This window comes from Salvelinus sp. IW2-2015, linkage group LG13, assembly GCF_002910315.2.
Source record: "Salvelinus sp. IW2-2015 linkage group LG13, ASM291031v2, whole genome shotgun sequence".
NCBI lineage: Eukaryota > Metazoa > Chordata > Actinopteri > Salmoniformes > Salmonidae > Salvelinus > Salvelinus sp. IW2-2015.
Window position 1 is genome coordinate 28,160,943 of NC_036853.1, and position 21,224 is coordinate 28,182,166.

General features: G+C 44.3%; 1 protein-coding gene across 2 annotated transcripts in view; it reads right to left on the reverse strand.

Annotated features, from left to right (window-relative positions):
- The window catches only part of LOC111971562 (BTB/POZ domain-containing protein KCTD1), a 34,694-nt gene extending 17,014 nt beyond the window's left edge, over window positions 1-17,680 (reverse strand). The window contains exons 1-4 of one of the 2 annotated variants that reach the window (XM_023998396.1): window positions 17,593-17,680; window positions 3,967-4,160; window positions 3,609-3,753; window positions 3,130-3,435 (exon numbers count right to left, since the gene is read on the reverse strand). In XM_023998396.1, the coding sequence (XP_023854164.1) occupies window positions 3,130-3,435; window positions 3,609-3,753; window positions 3,967-4,160; window positions 17,593-17,601 (654 nt within the window). In that variant the 5' untranslated portion in view covers window positions 17,602-17,680. Of the gene's footprint in view, window positions 1-3,129; window positions 3,436-3,608; window positions 3,754-3,966; window positions 4,161-5,962; window positions 7,511-17,592 lie in introns of those variants that run through there. The other variant, XM_023998395.1, reaches the window with a different exon arrangement.
- Between the last annotated feature and the right edge of the window lie 3,544 nt (window positions 17,681-21,224).

Genomic DNA, 21,224 nt, shown 5'->3' on the forward strand with positions numbered 1-21,224 from the left:
TAAAGGTGAAATAAATAATAAAATAAAAACATGATCTCAGTATATATACACCTGTTCTGAAAGGCCCAGAGTTGGCAAAACACCACTAAGCAAGGGTTACCAGCAAGCAAGCCGCACTATGAAGACCAAGGAGCTCTCCAAACAGGTCAGGGACAAAGTTGTGGAGAAGTACAGATCAGGGTTGGGTTATAAAAAATATCCGCAACTTGAACATCCCACAAGCACCATTAAATCCATTATAGAAAAATTGAAAGAATATGGCACCACAACAAACCTGCCAAGAGAGGGCCGCCCACCAAAACTCACAGACCAGGCAAGAAGGGCATCAATCACGATGAGGCAACAAAGAGACCAAAGATAACCCTGAAGGAGCTGCAAAGCTCCACAGTGGAGATTGGAGTATCCGTCCATAGAACCACTTTAAGCCTTACACTCCACAGAGCTGGGCTTTATGGAAGAGTGTCAAGAAAAAAGCCATTGCTTAAAGAAAAAAATATACAAAGACGTTTGGTGTTTGCCAAAAGGCATATGGGAGATTCCCCAAACATATGGAAGAAGGTACTCTGGTTAGATGAGATTAAAATCGAGCTTTCTGGCCATCAAGGAAAATGCTATGTCTGGCGCAAACCCAACACCTCTCATCACCCGAGAACACCTTCCACACAGTGAAGCATGGTGGTGGCAGCATCATGCTGTGGGTATGTTTTTCATCGGCAGTGACTGGGAAACTGGTCAGAATTGAAAGAATGATGGATGGCACTAAATACAGGGAAATTCTTGAGGGAAACCTGTTTCAGTCTTCCAGAGATTTGAGACTGGGCCGGAGGTTCACCTTCCTGCAGGACAATGACCCTAAGGATACTGCTAAAGCAACACTCGAGTGGTTTAAGGGGAAACAATGAAATGTCTTGGAATGGCCTAGTCAAAGCCCAGACCTCAATCCATTTGAGAATCTGTGGTATGACTTAAAGATTGCTGTACACCAGTGGAACCCATCCAGCTTGAAGGAGCTGGAGCAGTTTTTCCTTGAAGAATGGGCAAGAATCCAAGTGGCTAGATGTGCCACGTTTATAGAAACATACCCCACGAGACTTGCAGCTGTAATTGCTGCAAAGGTGGCTCTACAAAGTATTGACCTAGGGTTATGCACGCTCAAGTTCTGTTTTTTTTTCTTATTTCTTGCTTGTTTCACAAGAGAAACTATTTTGAATCATCATGTTGTGTAAATAACATTATACAAACCACCCAAAAATCTATTTTAATTCCAGGTTGTAAGGCAACAAAATAGGAAAAATGCCAAGGGGGGTGTCACGCCCGTGGAAATGAGTAGACCAAGGCGGAGCGTGCATAGAGTTCCACATGTTTTATTCCGATGAAACTCACAAACAAAAATAACAAAGTGCAACGAAACGTGAAGCTATGTAGTGCTCACAAGCAATTAGACATAGACAAGATCCTACAATCTAAGGTGGGAAAAAGGGCTGCCTAAGTATGATCCCCAATCAGAGACAACGATAAACAGCTGCCTCTGATTGTGAACCATACTATGCCAACAAAGAAATAGAAACATAGATTTGCCCACCCAAGTCACACCCTGACCTAACCAAATAGAGAATAAAAAAGGCTCTCTCATGTCAGGGCGTGACAGGGGGTGAATACTTTCTCAAGCCTCTAGACTCAACATTATCATCGGGGTAGAGAATGTTGTGAGGTGTGAGTGTGTATTTTACACATATATTTTACAAATACGTCCATACTGTATATTTTATTTAGTTATATAATTGCTAAATACATTTTCCCAATATATTTAAATATTTAATTGAAATATAGTTCAATATATTATTTTTCCCTATGGGGTCACAGTTTGTTTCTGAGTAGGCAGAAGCCAGCCATCTCACTGTGTCCTTCCCTGATCTAAAAACACACATCCCCTCTCTCATGACAACTCACACATACAACACAGACAAACAGATGCAGACACAGATGCAAAAATATATATATAATAATATTGTCTGTGTCCCAAATGGCACCCTATGTAGTGCACTATAGGCCCTTGTCAAAAGTTGTGTACTAAATAGGTAATAATGTGCCATTTGGTAGGCAGACATTCTCTCTATAGCTGCAAGATGACATTCCATTAGCATGCCCTGAAGGAGCAGCTGTTACTCTATCCTCTCTGTCTGCCTCCATCCCTGGCTCTCTCTCTCTCTGTCTCTCTTACTCTGTCGCTCTCTCCTTCTCTTTCTGTGTGACTGTCACAGGCAGTACAATAGAAACCTTTGTTTGCCTCCATCTCTCTCTCTCTCTCTGCCTCCTTCTGTCTGTCTCTTTCTCACTCTCCCTCCCTCTCTCTGTGACAGTTGCTCTTTCCTACCATTCCAGCAGATCCGGAAGCCGATGGCTACATTTTTCATATCTAAACAGGATTAATCTCTCTTTCCCCTGGCTGGTCTGGCCCTGTATGAGGTTATTTAAGGTTATACTATGCTTATGCCATGGGTACTGGTTAGTGTGATGTTACGTGTATGGAGTTAAAGAGATTTTGTTTACTTTTTAGCCAGTAGTTCTGAAAGTAACACTCACAAGCCAAAAGGTTTCCCCGAACATTGCGTACTACGTCACATACCGTATGTGCAGATATGTACACCGCGTCATTGTGCTCCCTCTCGTTCTGCTGTGTGTGCATGATGTGCTTCTTGCTAGCTGTCACTCAAATGGCGAGGGGCTGAAGCTCATTGGTTGAACTCAAATTGCTAGGGGGCTGGCCCACGTGGGAGAAAATGTAGGGAAAATGGCGCAGCACAGCTTCCAGAAAAACAGTTGTTTTCAAACTAGGGATTTCATGGCTAATTGAGGTAAAACAGTAATTCTGCTCATAGATTATGCATGTATGATCTACACATTGACACATCCAGCGCAAAGATAAAAAATACTTTGTAGTCGCCAAAGTTCTGGAGCATGTCTTTAAGGCTACCTACGCAGAGTTGAGGTGGGTTAATGTGATATGAGTTGAGGTGACCTTATTCGTTGTGAGTTGAGGTGAGTTGAGTTGAGGTGTTATTTTAGGATGTTGGGTAGTTGTTTTCATGGTAAGCAGTGGTATTGAAAGGGTAGTGTCTGCCATGTTACCTGTACAGAGTTGAGGTGACAGTATCCATTGAGTGGAAAGCGTATGACGTGAGTAGAGTCATGATTCCAGCCTGCGTTCATGGAGTTACACATGACGTCCCCGACCTCTGGAAACACGTCCTCGATCAAAGCCCTGTCTCCACTCAGAGTGATCCTCTCCCCCAGCTCTGGAGCTACACGCACCACCACACACTCACACACACGCCACACACTCCTGGCCTCGCGCTCACTCCTCCAGCGTTCTAATTCTGCTTGTAGTGGGGATAGCTGGAAGAACCTGGCCTCCTCACAGAGTAGAGAGTACTCCTGGAACAAATACGCACACACGCACACACGCACACACACACACACACACACACACACACACACACACACACACACACACACACACACACACACACACACACACACTATGCTATCAGAAAGGAATTATGGACGAGGTTTTCCAGTATCTCTCACTCAGTGTCAGAGATACTCACTTTGAAGTCGTCAGGGAGGAGCAGTTTGGCCGTCCGCAGGAAGTTGAGGATGTAGCGGAATATATGGCCGTCTCGGTCTATGAAGTAGTGCTGCTTCAGACTATCTAACACTATGGGCTCTGTCCCGTTGAATAGACGACCAATCCTGGTGGGAGGTGATATCATCATTGTGATTGTCATCAGAGTGTGCATGTTCATGTTTGAGGGGATCAGTTTGAGCAAGGCAAGGCGCAGAATCGCTAATCTTGATCACATAATGAGTAGTTATTTGGAACGCAATGTCATTTGTAGATCAGTGACTGTGCAATCCACTTCAATGTAGTTGATCTCAAACACCTTATGTGTGTGTGTGTCTTACCGTGACTCGGGGTACTTGGTGAGTGTAGCCAGGCTGCTGGTGTACATGTGTCCTCCTACATCTATGTGTACAGGGGCGTTGGTCTTTGTGAGCTGGGCGGGGGTGGGGATGCCCCCGATACCCCCAGAGCCCAGTGGAGAGGCAGGGGACTGGGAGACCAGCGGCCTACTGGCCATGCTGCTATTACGGCTATCCTGGGAGACAAGAAGAAAAATAAGAATACTTTATTGTCCAATGTACACAAATGTCAAACAAAAATTTGTCACACATACTGTAAACCGTTAAACACATGAGGCATTACAGAGTTCTTCCACGAGCGACCAAGTAGAGACTGGACACTAGTAAGGAGCAGTAGACTGAGACTTCATTCATACTGCGTCAACTCTTTGAGCACAGAACTCATGATGCACTGCACTGCATGACGAAGAGTGTGTTTGCCCTTTTCAGAGTCTGTGTGTATATCAGGGGTAGCTTTGGGTTGCGAAGAGAGATCTGAGTGTAGTTAAAGGAGCTCAGAGACAGATAGGAGTCTGCCTCCTTCTATACAGGTGAGGTTTTGAGACAGGTGAGGACATTACCTTATCGAGGAGGGTTTAAAAACCCTTGTAAATGCTTCACGAAAATCTGCACTTCAGAAAAACTAACAAGCTATAAAGTCTACTGGTCAGCATTTACTGTGGTAAGTGCAGTGAGGGAGAAAGACAGCCATGGCCGCAGGTCAGAGTCTGCCTCTTAAAGCTGAGAACACAGTAAATAGTAAGATACTGTAGATATACAGAGATAGAGGGAGATAAAGGGGGAGAGAGATGTAGCTGATAAAGCAGAAATCAGATGAGCAGAGCTGTTGGTAATGCAGCAGACATGTCCATCTCCCCGGGGCCACATAACAGGCAGGCTCATTAGAGGAATGGCTCAAAAACAGGAAACTCGTAAGAGACTGGACACGCACACACACACACACACACACACACTCATTTTGTCATTGGAGGAAAGATACTTACTTGAGACAGCCTGCCATACTTTTTTTTTTTCATTATAGTGCCTGTGTCTCAGAAGAAATGTGAGCTTTAGGCGAATGGGTATAAGAGATGTGTGCTGTGTGTGTGTGTGTGTGTGTGTGTGTGTGTGTGAGATGTGTGCTGTGTGTGTGTGTGTGTGTGTGTGTGTGTGTGTGTGTGTGTGTGTGTGTGTGTGTGTGTGTCCGTGAGAGCTTGCACGCTCTGGCTCTACCCCTGCTGGCTCCACTGTGGTGCATGGTTAATAACTGTGGGCCTGGGGTGCCCGTAACCCATAGCAACAGACAGAGTCCCAAAGAAAACTCACTACTGTCCTCTCCTCTGCACTCACAGGGTGCATCCCAAATGGCACCCTAATCCCTATTTTTATTGAGCTTTTATTTAATCATGGGAGCCCATTGAGACCAGGGTCTCATTGTCAATGGTGCTCTGAGGACAAACAATTTCAACATGGACATTCCAATAAAAAAGAAATCAACAACTACAGGTTACAATTTCAAAAACTACAATTTCAACACCACAATACATGTGTACATTTAATCAAAACAAATGCAATTCCCCGTTTAACAAATTCAACATTAGATTCCTAAACTGAATCAAGATGCAGTTGCACTACATCCGGAATACGGTGCCATTTGGAATGCAAGCACAATGTTCATGACCTCTTTACTAAAGCACCTAGAACACCCAAAGAGAATACAAAACTCACTCCTACACAATACAAACCCACACACATCCTACAGGTCAATACTTTCACAGTAAATGGGAAATTACGGTAGTCTCTATACACTTAAACACTTCATTAACACAGAAAATGGTGCGTGACCAAATGGCGACATAACCTATTACGCACTCATTTCATTTCCGCATTAAATCCGAGGACGTTTTTGAGAGGCTGTCTACAAGTAAGCTTATCCTGCATTACATTTAAAAGTGCAAAAGCATAATCTCTGTCCGTGCACTGTATGAAACTCTATTACCTGCGCGGATACCACGTCAGTCAGTAAAGGAGCGGATTGCTGACCGTGGGGCTCCTGGGGTTGGATGTCCACGGGCTCTGTACCGTCCACTATGACCACAGGGGACATTGCGCGTTCTCCGGGACGCACACAGAGCTTCTTAGGAGAAGGAGGTCCCGAAAAACCGCAGAGAGCACGAGCTTTCCTTGTTGTTCTCTGCGGCTTCAGTTCCACTGTGTCTGTGACCTGTTGGATGTACGGGATCACGAGCTGGAGATGAGACTGCCCGCCACCATTAACTGTTTCGGAGGAAATCTGAAGCGACACCAACTTTGACCCTATACCGGCAATGCTGTTGAGCGTTGCTATGGAGACGGCGCCGATGCAGTGGTTGGTGTAGGTCTTTGACAGTTTGGCTGCACGCGACAGCATCTGCATCCTCGTGCCAAGCAGGTTTTTACCAATGGCTTTGTTCTCATACCATGTTATGTCGCTTGCGCAGCAGTGGTCTCGTGGTCGTTGGAAGAATGCTTTGCACAATGGGTTCCGTTTCGAGACATACCTTACAAAGCTGGCATATGGACACAACTCAGTTCCAGTCTCATACATGCGCGGCAAAGTATCTTCATCTGGGTCTGGTCTCTTTTTATTCCAACACGCGGAGCGAGACTTGTGATACGGCCCCAGTGATTTGAAATAGATAAACTTTCTCCCATTCTCGTCTATGGCCAGGCCGAATGAATCCTCCTCCAGCTCGCGCTGATTCTCTCGCCCCCTCGTACAGAAATACATGCATGTCTCAAACCACACTTTGTTGAGCAGCCCGAACGGCGTATCGATGTTAAACACACTGGAGGTGTAGAGTTTTCTCAGGTCCGCCCGCGTGATTGCCTGTTTCTGCACCACGGGACCAGCACCCTGCTCCTCCAGCTTTCTGATGACCGCGGCCAGGGTCAGGTTGGCGCTGCGTAGCTCCGGGTCTTTGGTGAGATCCAGGGTGCGACAGTACGGTGGCTCATTCAGGTAGCGGTTCAGAGAACTCCGAATGCTAATGAGGGAAGACTTGCTGTAGAGCTGGCCGCTCTTAGAGCGTGCCTCCGCGTAGAAGGACTGCAGGACCGCGCACAGCGCCTCCTTGTCCAGAGTTTCAAAGTCAGGACTTTGGGATTTCTCGCTCAGGTACTCCCGGAAGATCCGTACCGCATACCTGGTAGCCAGGCGGGTGTTCTCGCTCAGTCTGGAGCGGTCAGACGGCTGCAGGTCTCCCTCCGGATCCGAGTCCAGTCCGGGGATGTGAAACAGTCCAGGGTCTGCTCCCGGTCCCAACCCGCTGCACTGGTCCGTACTACGCATAAGGACCGCTTCTGTCTCCATAGCGGAGCAGCTGCTGGGGTCTGCGCACTCTGCCTCCCACTCCAGTTCATCCTCCCCGTACTCCTCCCCGGTGATCTGTACCTCCTGGATCTCATCATCCTCCTCATCTCCGCTCCTCTCAGTCTCCGGGCAACTCATGTGCTCCTCCCGCTCTGTCCCCGCTGTGTCACTAGAGCAGTCTGCGCTGCCAGGCATTCTCGCCATATTGCAGTCTGTGTAGCAGTCCTCAMGCAGAGCGCATGCGCTYTATTGGACCGCAGAGCTGAGAGAGCTTTGTGTTACTGTTTAGTGACCTTCAGCTAGGCACGCGCTCTTAAAGGTGCAGGGAGCGAGCGCTGCTAGTGGGTTAAAGAGAGGGCGGGGGGACGCGGGGAGGCGCGGGCTGGGGAGGGAGGCGGAGGACGGGGGGATAGGGGGCAGGGCAGGGGGAGCGGCCGCGCTCCCCAAAAAAGGCTGCAGTATTGGACTGCATATTTGGACCACTCACAAGCAGCATGGATTTATCTAAAACAGGGTTTCAGATCCTGCTTTATTGGAAGTAACTACTGCAATATCTGACTAACACACACACACACACACACACACCACACCACACCACACACACACACACACAAACACCACAACCACACACACACACACACACACACACACACCACACACACACACACACACACACACCACACACACACCTGCCTATTAGAGCAGTGTTGCCAAGCTCCAACAGCTTGATTTGAGAGGATGCAGCTTTAAAGATCCACAGCTTCTATCTCAATGCCATCAGACTGTTAAACAGCCATCACTAACAATGAGTGGCTGCTGCCACATACTGACTCAACTCTAGGCACTTTAATAATGGAAAAATGTATGTCATAAATTTATCACTAGCCACTTATATAATGCCTACAAAACCCTACATTATTCATCTCATATGTATATACTGTACGCTATACCATCTACTGCATCTTGCCATCTTGATGTAATTTAATGTATCACTAGCCACTTTAAACAATGCCACTTTATATAATGTTTTTCATACCCTACATTACTCATCTCATTAGTATACACTTACTCTATACCATCTACTGCATCTTGCCATCTTGATGTAATGTATCACTTAGCCACTTTAAACAATGCCACTTTATATAATGTTTTCATACCCTACTTACTCATCTCATATGTATATACTGTACTCTATACCATCTACTGCATCTTGCCATCTTGATGTTATGTATCACTAGCCACTTTAAACAATTACACTTTTATATAATGTTTTCATACCCCTACATTACTCATCTCATATGTATATACTGTACTCTATACCATCTACTTGCATCTTGCCTATGTCGTTCGGGCATCACTCATTCATTTATTTATGTACATTCTCGTATTCATTCCTTTACACTTGTGTGTATAAGGGAGTTGTGTAAATTTAGGTTAATTACTTGTGTAGATATTACTGCATGGTCGGAACTAGAAGCACAAGCATTTCGCTACACTCGCATTAACATCTGCTAAACATGTGTATGTGACAAATAAATTGGATTTGATTTGATTTTGTGTAACTGCAGTGATATGTGTTCTCTCTCATCTCCCATAAGATAATAACCATGCAGCATGTTCACATAATTCTTGCTGCACAGGGACATGAGAGATGCGCAGACAAATACTGGAGAAAATATAAATCAACTCTTTATTGGACATACTTTCCTGGTAGTCGTATACAGTACTCCATCTGAGTGCTGTACCTCCAGGCTAAGAGCACTGCTTCTCCCCTGGGCACCCATGACCTTAATACAGCCTCATACATGGTGTTCTCCATACGATGCTCCTTTTACAACTTATAAAGGCTTTATGTGCTCTTATAAAGGCTCATAGGTTAGCTCCGTTGCCCTTGTGAAGGTACAGTTGAAGTCGGAACTTTACATACACCTTAGTCAAATACATTTAAACTCAGTTTTTCACAATTCCTGAAATGTAAATCTTGTGAAGATTCCCTGCCTTAAGTCAGTTAGGATCAACACTTTATTTTAAGAATGTGAAATGTAAGAATAATAGTAGAGAGAATGATTTATTTCAGCTTTTATTTCTTTCATCACATTCCCAGTGGGTCAGAAGTTTACATACACTCAATTAGTATTTGGTAGCATTGCCTTTAAATTGTTTAACTTGGGTCAAACGTTTCAGGTAGCCTTCCACAAGCTTTACACAATAAGTTGGGTAAATTTTGGCCCATTCCTCCTGACAGAGCTGGTGTAACTGAGTCAGGTTTGTAGGCCTCCTTGCTCACACACGCTTTTTCAGTTCTACCCACACATTTTCTATGGGATCGAGGTCGGGACTTTGTGATGGCCACTCAAATACCTTGACTTTATTGTCCTTAAGCCATTTTGCCACAACTTGGAAGTTTGCTTGGGGTCATTGTCCATTTGGAAGACCCATTTGCGACCAAGCTTTAACTTCCTGACTGATGTCTTGAGATGTTGCTTCAATATATCCACAAAATGTTCCTTCCTTATGATGCCATCTATTTTGAAGTGGACCAGTCCCTCCTGCAGAAAAGCACCCCCACAACATGATGCTGCCACTCCTGTGCTTCACGGTTGGGATGGTGTTCTTTGGCTTGCAAGCCTCCCCCTTTCCCTCCAAACATAATGATGGTCGTTATGGCCAAACAGTTCTATCAGACCAGAGGACATTTTTCCAAAAAGTACGATCTTTGTCGCCATGTGCAGTTGCAAACTGTAGTCTGGCTTTTTTATGGCGGATTTGGAGCAGTGGCTTCTTCCTTGCTGAGCGGCCTTTCAGGTTATGTCGATATAGGACTCGTTTTATTGTGGATATAGATACTTTTGTACCCGTTTCCTCCAGCATCTTCATGAGGTCCTTTGCTGTTGTTCTGGGATCGATTTGCACTTTTCACACTAAAGTACGTTCATCTCTAGGAGACAGAATGTGTCTCCTTCCTGAGCGGTATGACGGCTGCGTGGTCCCATGGTGTTTATACTTGCGTACTATTGTTTGTACAGATGAACGTGGTACCTTCAGGCATTTGGAAATTGCTCCCAAGGATGAACCAGACTTGTGGAGGTCTACAATTTCTTTTCTGAGGTCTTGGCTGATTTCTTTTGATTTTCTCATGATGTCAAGCAAAGAGGCACTGAGTTTGAAGGTAGGCATTGAAATACATCCACAGGTACACCTCAAATTGACTCAAATGATGTCAATTAGCCTATCAAAAGCTTCTAAAGCCAGGCCATAATTTTCTTGAATTTTCCAAGCTGTATAAAGGCACAGTCAACTTAGTGTATGTAAACTTCTGACCCACTGGAATTGTGATACAGTGAATTAATGTCTGTAATCAATTGTTGGAAAAATTACTTGTGTCATGCACAAAGTAGATGTCCTAACCGACTTGGCAAAACTATAGTTTGTTCACAAGAAATTTGTGGAGTGTTTGAAAAACGAGTTTTAATGACTCCAACCTAAGTGTATGTAAACTTCCGACTTCAACTGTACATACTTCTGATGCTGCTCTTGTGTAGGTTCATTGTTATGCTGCTACCTTAGGTTCATATGTCCTCCATACGCTGCTGCTATTACAGCCTATGAGGACAGTATGAGCTGTTCCTACTAAGGTCAATAGGTTAACTCTTTTACCCTTGTGAAGGTTCATAGACTTCTTATGCTGCCCACTTAGGGTTCATATAGACATACACTAAAAGTTTCCCTAATGAGATGGTGTAAAGAGTTGTTAATGACCCTCTTTACCAACTATACCCAGAGTAATAACACAGGAAGACCTGTGAGAAGCCAAGTACCTAACAAAGCTGTTAGTTAAATTCAAGTATAATATGACAGTTAACAAATCTCAGACTATCTCTGCTGCTACATGACAGTGCTGGATGTCGTGGGGGATTTGGTGTTATGTGTGAGAGGTGGCAGTAATGGATATCGTCAGGCAGACAGCCTCGACAGTGTGTATCTACGGGGAGTGTGTTAATGGCATTTATTACAATTGAAAAAGCAGCGTGATCCACTTCAATCCGTCACAGTAGTGCAGAGAATAGAACAGAGCAATATAAACATATTTCCTGAGTGAGTGTGTTGTGATGGGATTGTGTCAAAATGTTATGTACAGTATGTGAGGAAATTAATATGAGCACACATTGAGGGCCCTTTCCCAACCCACATGAAGCCTGGTCCTGGACTGAAAATCACTTTTAATGGACATTTGTCATGTGGAATGCTTTTTTGTCCAGGATTAATATTAATCTGGGTCCATCAAGGGAAGGGTTCAGGTATGGGAAGAAGCAACCAACAAGCAAACACTGCCCTACAGAAACAGTCGTTATGAATCCTTCCTTAACTGAAACCTCTTTTCTCGCTGACTGTGTTCCAGCTCCCAGGCATGTCACCAGGAAGGACGGCTGAGACAAAAATAAGAAAAAATACCCACGTTTTAATTCTTGTTAGCAGCACCTCGTTTCGCAACTCCATACCCAATTAGCAATTAGCTAGCTCTTTAAGTTGAGACCTTTCCCGTGGTGTCTGATCCCAACCTGATTTGTATGCCGCTTGTGCAGTTGATGATAAGAAGAGGCCCCAAGAATATGGAGTTTACATTTCATTTTATGATGATTTGCATGCCAGGAGAGCCTTCGGGGTTTGAGGAAATAACATGGCCGCTCTTCAAAAGGAGATCTATGCGCCGCGTGGCAGCAAAGTGTGTAGGATTGCGCTTTTTTGTGTGCAGGCAGGTAATTTACTCCCTGACTAATCTGCAGAGATAGGGAGAAGCTGTAGAAGAAAAAGCACTTACACAAAGAACAAGGCTCTCTCTCGCTCTGAGGCTCCTTGTCAAAAACCTTGGGAAATTAACACCAAGGTGTGATAGCTAGAGCTGCTCCCGTAGCCTAGGGCTGGCATGAAAGAGTAGAGGGATGTGTTAGTTTGTGGGGGTATGTTTGTGGGTGTGTGGAAGAGTGTGTGAGCATATCAATTTCTTCGGTGTGTGCATATGTGTGTGTGTGTGTGTGTGCACTCTCTTATAAACAAAAAGCCCTCACTCTACACCTGCCCTTTACACACTGCCCAAATCGGACGTGTTGCGTGCGCGAGCGTTGCAAAATATATTTACACATACATGTTATTCAGTCATTGCACACACACTGCTCGCACGCGCCAACGAGCGTCTGCGTTGCCAGGCACTAAAATAGAAGTTACTTCTATTTGTGACGCCGAAAGCTATGCAAGTCCTGCCTCTCCCATCTCCTCATTGGCTTTTAGAAGCATATACCCACGTGCCATCTCCTCATTGGTTATACCCACGTGGGTGATTGAAAGATGAACTGAGGTTGGTTGTGGTAATACACCTTATTATGAAAGTTCAATCGCCATATAAAGTCCAAAGAAGAAAAAGCCTGGAAGAAGGAGAGATGACTAGACATGATTCGGTTGACCATTTTATGTGTGTATTAATTGTCAGAGTAGAGGACCTTGTGCATTTCAGGTAAAATAACAACTTAATGTTTATATCCCAGGACAAATTTGCTAGCAACTGCAAGCTAGCTAGCTAAATTTCCATAAATGTTTAATGCTTTTCGACCTGTCCCCAAATTAATATAATTGGTTCAGAGTTTGTTTTGATATTTCAACCTGCGTGTCATGATTGTGTTTGGTGTGGGGGGACAAAATCTATTTGCGCACTTTTTTATTTTTTTAAATATTTTTTCTTTCACCTTTATTTAACCAGGTAGGCTAGTTGAGAACAAGTTCTCATTTCCAACTGCGACCTGGCCAAGATAAAGCAAAGCAGTGTGACACAGACAACAACACAGAGATACACATGGAGTAAACAATAAACAAGCCAATAACACAATAAACAAGTCAATGACACAGTGGAAAAATGAAAGTCTATATACAGTGTGTGCAAAAGGCATGAGGAGGTAGGAAATAAATAGGCCATAGGAGTGAATAATTACAATTTAGCAGATTAACACTAGAGTGATAAATGAGCAGATGATGATGTGCAAGTAGAGATACTGGTGTGCAAAAGAGCAGAAAAGTAAATAAAATAAAAACAGTATAGGGGTGAGGTAGGTAGATTGGGTCTGCTATTTACAGATGGACTATGTACAGCTGCAGCGATCGGTTAGCTGCTCAGATAGTTGATCTTTAAAGTTGGTGAGGGAAATAAAAGTCTCKAACTTCAGCGATTTTTGCAATTCGTTCCAGTCACTGGCAGCAGAGAACTGGAAGGAAAGGCGGCCAAATGAGGTGTTGGCTTTGGGGATGATCAGTGAGATATACCTGCTGGAACGTGTGCTATGGGTGGGTGTTGTTATCGTGATCAGTGAACTGAGATAAGGCCGAGCTTTACCTAGCATAGACTTATAGTTGACCTGGTGCCAGTGGGTCTGGCGACGAATATGTAGCGAGGGCCAGCCGACTAGAGCATACAGGTCGCAGTGGTGGGTGGTATAAGGTGATTTGGTAACAAAACGGATGGCACTGTGATAGACTGCATCCAGTTTGCTGAGTAGAGTGTTGGAAGCTATTTTGTAGATGAGATCGCTGAAGTCGAGGATTGGTAGGATAGTCAGTTTTACTAGGGTAAGTTTGGCGGCGTGAGTGAAGGAGGCTTTGTTGCGAAATAGAAAGCCGATTCTAGATTTGATTTTGGATTGGAGATGTTTAATATGAGTCTGGAAGGAGAGTTTACAGTCTAGCCAGACACCTAGGTATTTATAGTTGTCCACATATTCTAGGTCGGAACCGTCCAGGGTGGTGATGCTAGTCGGGCGGGCGGGTGCGGGCAGTGAACGGTTGAAAAGCATGCATTTGGTTTTACTAGCGTTTAAGAGCAGTTGGAGGTTAGTTAGCACAGTGTCCAAGGAAGGGCCAGAAGTATACAGAATGGTGTCGTCTGCGTAGAAGTGGATCAGGAAATCGCCCGCAGCAAGAGCGACATCATTGATATATACAGAGAATAGAGTCGGCCCGAGAATTGAACCCTGTGCTACCCCCATAGAGACTGCCAGAGGTCCGGACAACATGCCCTCCGATTTGACACACTGAACTCTGTCTGCAAAGTAGTTGGTGAACCAGGCGAGGCAGTCATTAGAAAAACCAAGGCTATTGAGTCTGCCGATAAGAATGTGTTGATTGACAGAGTCGAAAGCCTTGGCCAGGTCGATGAAGACGGCTGCACAGTACTGTCTTTTATCGATGGCGGTTATGATATAGTTAAGTACCTTGAGCGTGGCTGAGGTGCACCCGTGACCGGCTCGGAAGCTGGATTGCACAGCGGAGAAGGTACGGTGGGATTCGAAATGGTCAGTGATCTGTTTATTAACTTGGCTTTCGAAGACTTTAGATAGGCAGGGCAGGATGGATATAGGTCTGTAACAGTTTGGGTCTAGGGTGTCACCCCCTTTGAAGAGGGGGATGACCGCGGCAGCTTTCCAATCTTTAGGGATCTCGGACGATACGAGAGGTTGAACAGGCTGGTAATAGGGGTTGCAACAATGGCGGCGGATATTTTTGAAAGAGAGGGTCAAGATTGTCTAGCCCAGCTGATTTGTACGGTTCCAGGTTTTGCAGCTCTTTCAGAACATCTGCTATCTGGATTTGGGTGAAGGAGAAGCTGGGGAGGCTTGGGCAAGTAGCTGTGGGGGGGGGCGGGGCTGTTGGCCAAGGTTGGAGTCGCCAGGAGGAAGGCATGGCCAGCCGTTGAGAAATGCTTATTGAAATTTTCGATTATCATGGATTTATCAGTGGTGACCGTATTACCTAGCCTCAGTGCAGTGGGCAGCTGGGAGGAGGTGCTCTTATTCTCCATGGACTTTACAGTGTCCCAAAACCTTTTGGAGTTAGAGCTACAGGATGCGAATTTCTGCTTGAAAAAGCTAGCCTTTGCTTTCCTGACTGACTGCGTGTATTGGTTCCTGACTTCCCTGAACAGTTGCATATCGCGGGGACTATTCGATGCTATTGCAGTCCGCCACAGGATGTTTTTGTGCTGGTCAAGGGCAGTCAGGTCTGAAGTGAACCAAGGGCTATATCTGTTCTTAGTTCTGCATTTTTTGAATGGGGTATGCTTATCTAAGATGGTGAGGAAATTACTTTTAAAGAATGACCAGGCATCCTCGACTGACGGGATGAGGTCAATATCCTTCCAGGATACCCGGGCCAGGTCAATTAGAAAGGCCTGCTCGCAGAAGTGTTTTAGGGAGCGTTTGACAGTGATGAGGGGTGGTCATTTGACCGCGGACCCATAGCGGATACACGACGGCAGACGCACGCGCACGTCTGGTTTGGGCATGTTATTACACTCATTATTGACTACAACAGCCAATCTTCCCAGTAGTAGTTTTGTAACGAGAACACAGTCAGGAACAAACACTCTGTTTATCTGTCTGTCCCATAGGGGAGACCTGCAACACTATGTACACATACACTAAATCAAACAACAGGTGTGCACACACTAATTCGGAAACTATTTGCACACATACAAAGCCTATTAAAGCAATACTTGTCACAACAAAGAATGAAGGGAAAACCTTGAAGACTAGATTACACAGCCAGTAGGACACCATCCCTTACATACACAATATAATTAAGCAATATGGTGCGAGGGGGTGCGGTATATGGCCAATATACCACGGCAAAGGGCTGTATCCAGGCACTCCACGTTGCGTCGTGGGTAAGAACAGCCCTTAACCGTTGTATATTGGCCACATACCACAAATCTCCAAGGTGAGATGTTTACAAATTACATTTGTAAACATAATAGCAATAATAGCAATAATAGCAATAAGGTATTGCTATTATAAACTGTTTACAAATGTAATTTGAGCAGTAAAAATAAATGTTTTGTCATACCAGTGGTATACGGTCTGATATACCCCCGCCTTCAGCCAATCAGCATTCAGGGCTCGACCCACCAAGTTTATAATGAACATTAATACACAAAATACCTACACAACTGCACAATCATTGTTAGTGCAAAGACTTTACAACAGTGTAATAACCATATGTGAAGTAATTCTACACATCAATATAACATAACACCTTTAATACCTTACCTACTCTCTATCAAATATACTTTCTGATCATATATTTGGTATTTTATCGTCCTGAAACATGTCATTATCCTGAAGAGGTCTAAACAGCTGGAGTACAGAATGTTTTCGGAATGTGCATCTATAAGCATATTTCTCTCCCTGCCAGCCGGTGTAAATAGCAAGCTGTCACTTCAGCTTTAATGAGTTCTAGGATCCATTATTAATGACATGCCAAACAACTGGATGGCTCAGGGGTGACTGCATATCCTATACAGTACACATTGTCTGCTCCACTACCTCTACACACACACACACACAAATGTGCATGCACTCACACACGCACACATGCACGAGTGCAAGGAACCACACATACACACAAATACACCACAAGCACCTACACACACACACACACCAGGGTTGGGCTCAATTTGAAATGAAGGCAATAATTTCAGGAAGAAAACTAAAACTACAATTCAATAATTTAACATTTATTTGGGCATTTATATACAATGACTTCTCAATAAATGGAAAAGACAAAGTTATTTATTTCCAAAAACATAATTTCTGAATATTTTATTGAAATCACTCCCTGAATTCACACACACACACACACACACACACACACACACACACACACACACACACACACACACACACACACACACACACACACACACACACACACACACACACACACACACACACCCCCACACACCACACACACACACACACACACACACACACACACACACACACACACACACACACACACACAGTCCCAGAGTGTGGGGAAATATGAAACAAAGTATGATGAGATGCTAACTGGAACAATACAACTGCAGTATAACAACAAAATATTGTCATTATTCTATTTCCATATTTAACTTTACATTTGAATAAAGTATAGTGCCAAGATAAGGCATTCCCACATGGGACACACCAGGGAGCTGTCCTTTCAGCATAAAATTTACCTGGACAGCAACCCTAGACAAGCCATCAGCACCCTCTACATGTGCAGGACCATGGACAGCGACACATAACAAGGCTACAGAGCTTAGAATTTCCTCACCACAAGTGATGAATCATTTTGGCAGCAAATTGTAGCGCTTCTCCACTACCCTAGCACATGTGTAAAACACCACTGCTCGCCTAACCAACTCCACAACCTGTACGAGGAAATGAAAAACTAACCCAATCTCAGACAGTTCTTACCTGAAACATCCAACATCAATCCTTGGCTTCCTGATCTGAATCCAGGCGATATGCTGCTTCCCCGGCGCGCCAGAGAGAAAAGGCTAGCGAGGGAGGGAAGACAACCACATACAGTGAACAGGCGCTCCAAGGCTCCGCTAGCCCCTCAGGCTAAGATCAGAAAACAAATGTAGGCTGTTCCTCCATTCTCTGTACACACACACAAGAGAGACAACAACCTCTATCAAATCAATATTATTCTGGCTTCCATTTATAGCTTTCATAATAATCCACCCTATACAATAATAGTTATACTACAGTGCATCTGGGAAGTATTCAGACCCCTTCCCTTTTCCACATTTTGTTGAGTTTCAGCCTAATTCTAAAATTGCTAAAATATTTTTTTCCCCTCATCAATCAACCCATAATGACAAAATGAAAACGTGCTTTTTACCAATTTTTGCAAATGTATTAAAAACAAAAAACATAATTCAGAATTCAGAACCATTGCTATGAAACTCGAAATTGAGCTCAGGTGCATCCTGTTTCCATTGATCATCCTTCAGATGTTTCTACAACTTGATAGGAGTCCACCAGTGGTAAATTCAATTGATTGGGTATGATTTGGAAAGGCAGACACCTGTCTATATAATGTCCCTGAGTTGACAGTGCATGTCAGCACAAAAACCAAGCCATGAGGTCAAAGGAATTATTCGTAGAGCTCCGAGACAGGATTGTGTCGAGGCACAGATCTGGGGAAGGGTACCAAAACATTTCTGCAGCATTGAAGGTCCCCAAGAACACAGTGGCCTCCATCATTCTTAAATGGAAAAAGTTTAGAACCACCAATACTCTTCCTAGAGCTGGCCGCCTGGCCAAACTGAGCAATCAGGGGAGAAGGGCCTTAGTCAGGGAGTTGACCAAGAACCAGATGGTCACTCTGTCAGAGCTCCAGAGTTACTCTGTGGAGATGGGATAACTATCTCTAAAGCACTCCACCAATCAGTCCTTTATGGTAGAGTGGCCAGACGGAAGCCACTCCTCAGTAAAAGGCACATGACAGCCCGCTTGGAGTTTGCCAAAAGTCCTCTCAGACCAGAGAAACAAGATTCTCTGATCTGATGAAACAAAGATTGAACTCTTTGGCCTGAATGCCAATCATCACATCTGGAGGAAACCAGGCACCATCCCTACAGTAAAGCAAGGTACTGGCAGCATCATGCTCTGTGGATGTTTTTCAGCGGCAGGGACTGGGAGACTAGTCAGGATCAAGGGAAAGATGAACGGAGCAAAGTACAGAGAGATTCTTGATGAAAACCTGCTCCATATTGCTCAGGAACGTACTGGGGCGAAGGTTCACCCTCCAACAGGACAACAACCCTAACCACACAGCCAAAACAATGCAGAAGTGGCTTCGGGACAAGTCTCTGAATTTCCTTGAGTGGCCCAGTCAGAGCCCGGACTTGAACCCGATCGAACATCTCTGGAGAGACCTGAAAATAGCTGTGCAGCGACGCTCCCCATCCAACCTGACAGAGCTTGAGAGGATCTGCAGAGAGGAATGGGAGAAACTCCCCAAATACAGTTGTGCCAATATTGTAGCATCATACTCAAGAAGACTACCAAAGGTGCTTCAACAAAGTACTGAGTAAATAGTCTGAATACTTAAGTAAATGGAATATTTCAGTATTTTTATTTATTTTTAATTTGAAATAATGTATAAAAACCTGTTTTTGTTTTGTCATTTTGGGGTATTGTGTGTAGATGAATGAAGAAAAACATCAATTTAATCCGTTTTATGAATAAAGCTGTAACGTAACATAATCTGGAAAAAGTCAAGGGGTTTGTTTGGATAGGTTCCCCACCATAGAGTCCTGTCTCTTTCGCGCTCCTGCCTTTTAGCTCGCCTCTCGTGCTCTCCATATCGCGGGAGAGGCTACGAATTAAAAGGATCTCGGCCTTGATGTTAATCGTGCTGTGTGGTTTTGACGGAGACACTCAGCAGGCGGTTTTCTTCTAATGGATGGAGAGCTACTGCTGTCGGTGGTTATGTAAACTGTAGCTTGTGTCAACCGCAAGTATTTATCCAAAGCGCTTGATTCGAGCAAATGTGTAGGCCTACTGTACATTAGAGAAAAGAGACCTCTTGGACACTATTTGACCAATCAACAGTGTGCATCTCAATCAAGAGGAAGGGATAGGAGTCAGACTGTGTTGACTATTCAGGAAGGAATGGATAAAGTATGTATCAACATCTCTAATTTCATTATTGTGTATGCTGACCTGTATCTATAGAGAAGAGATGATGCTGACCTGACTCATGTTTGCCCTGTGGGCAGCTGCACTGTAAACCCAAATGTTTGCACATTATGCTGGCTCGAAACATTTGAGGAAAACCTTTGCCCTTAATATACAGTTTACTTAAAGTGATTTTGTAGTTATTACTCAAACCCATAGAGTAACTGTGACCCTGTAGGGCACATGTGTCAAACTCATTCCATGGAGGGCTTAGTGTCTGCGGGTTTTCACTCCTCCCTTCTACTTAATTAATCAATTAAGGTCACTAATTAGTAAATAACGCTTCTTATTTGGTTGTCTAGGTCTTAATTGAAAGGACAAACAGAAAACCTGCAGACACTAGGCCCTCCATGGAATGAGTTTGTGTCACCACTGCTGTAGGGGGTCCAGATTTGAGTTGCATCAGCTTGAAAATGTTGAGTAACGCCTCCAGTAAGCCACGCCTCCAATATAATTTCCCAGTGTGCCTTGCATTTTCGAGTGAATTGTAGAGTTACCACCCATGACTGTATTTGTAAGTGATATAGATATGGTTGTTGAATTTATTCATTTTCAGTCCTGTGGCCTTCACCAAGTGAGTTCCTTGGTAAATATTATCGTTATAATTAAACTCTTTATGTCAATACCTTACATATCTCATAAGGCCTTGTTCTGAGGACTAGCTTAATTCTAATACAGTGGCCTGAAACTCATGGTTTACAGGCCACATCAGGCTTACAAGTAGAGTTACTAAATCCTGCCAACTTTCCCAAAATTCTGATTGGAGCATTACTTGGAATCTTCCAACTGGTGTTTCTGGAAAACCTGTGAACTTTACCAGAATTTCTCAACCCTACCTGCAAGTAACATTATGCTGGCTTGCAAAGTGATGTGTAATTACTATTGGAATCCATCCAGAGTTAGGATATCCAGTTGGCATCCTCTCCTGATCCTTTTGGAGGTTGCCTTGTTCACTCTAGTGTTCACTCGTCTGCGTCCCTACAGGTTACCATGCCGACGATGTACCGCAGGTGGTCCACTTGCTGTTTTTTCCCACCCAGAAGGATATGGTCCCTATTGACCAAATGGATAGTGTTGACTTTGTGATACCATAGCAGTCTTGTGGTGATGTGTTGAATATTGTGCCACAGACAGTCAGGGAGACAGATGGCATGTGGGCAGAGCCACCCTTCAGGCATGTCTCCTTTGATTGGTCTCCTGTGATATCCACCATGGTGGTTAATATTAAACACCAGTCAGTCAGTCAGACATCTTTTAATATTTAAATTGTATACTTCCTCAGTGGAAGAACAATGGCTGCACATGGCTGTTTGTGTGCGTGCGTGTGTGTGTGTGTGTGTGTGTGTGTGTGTGTG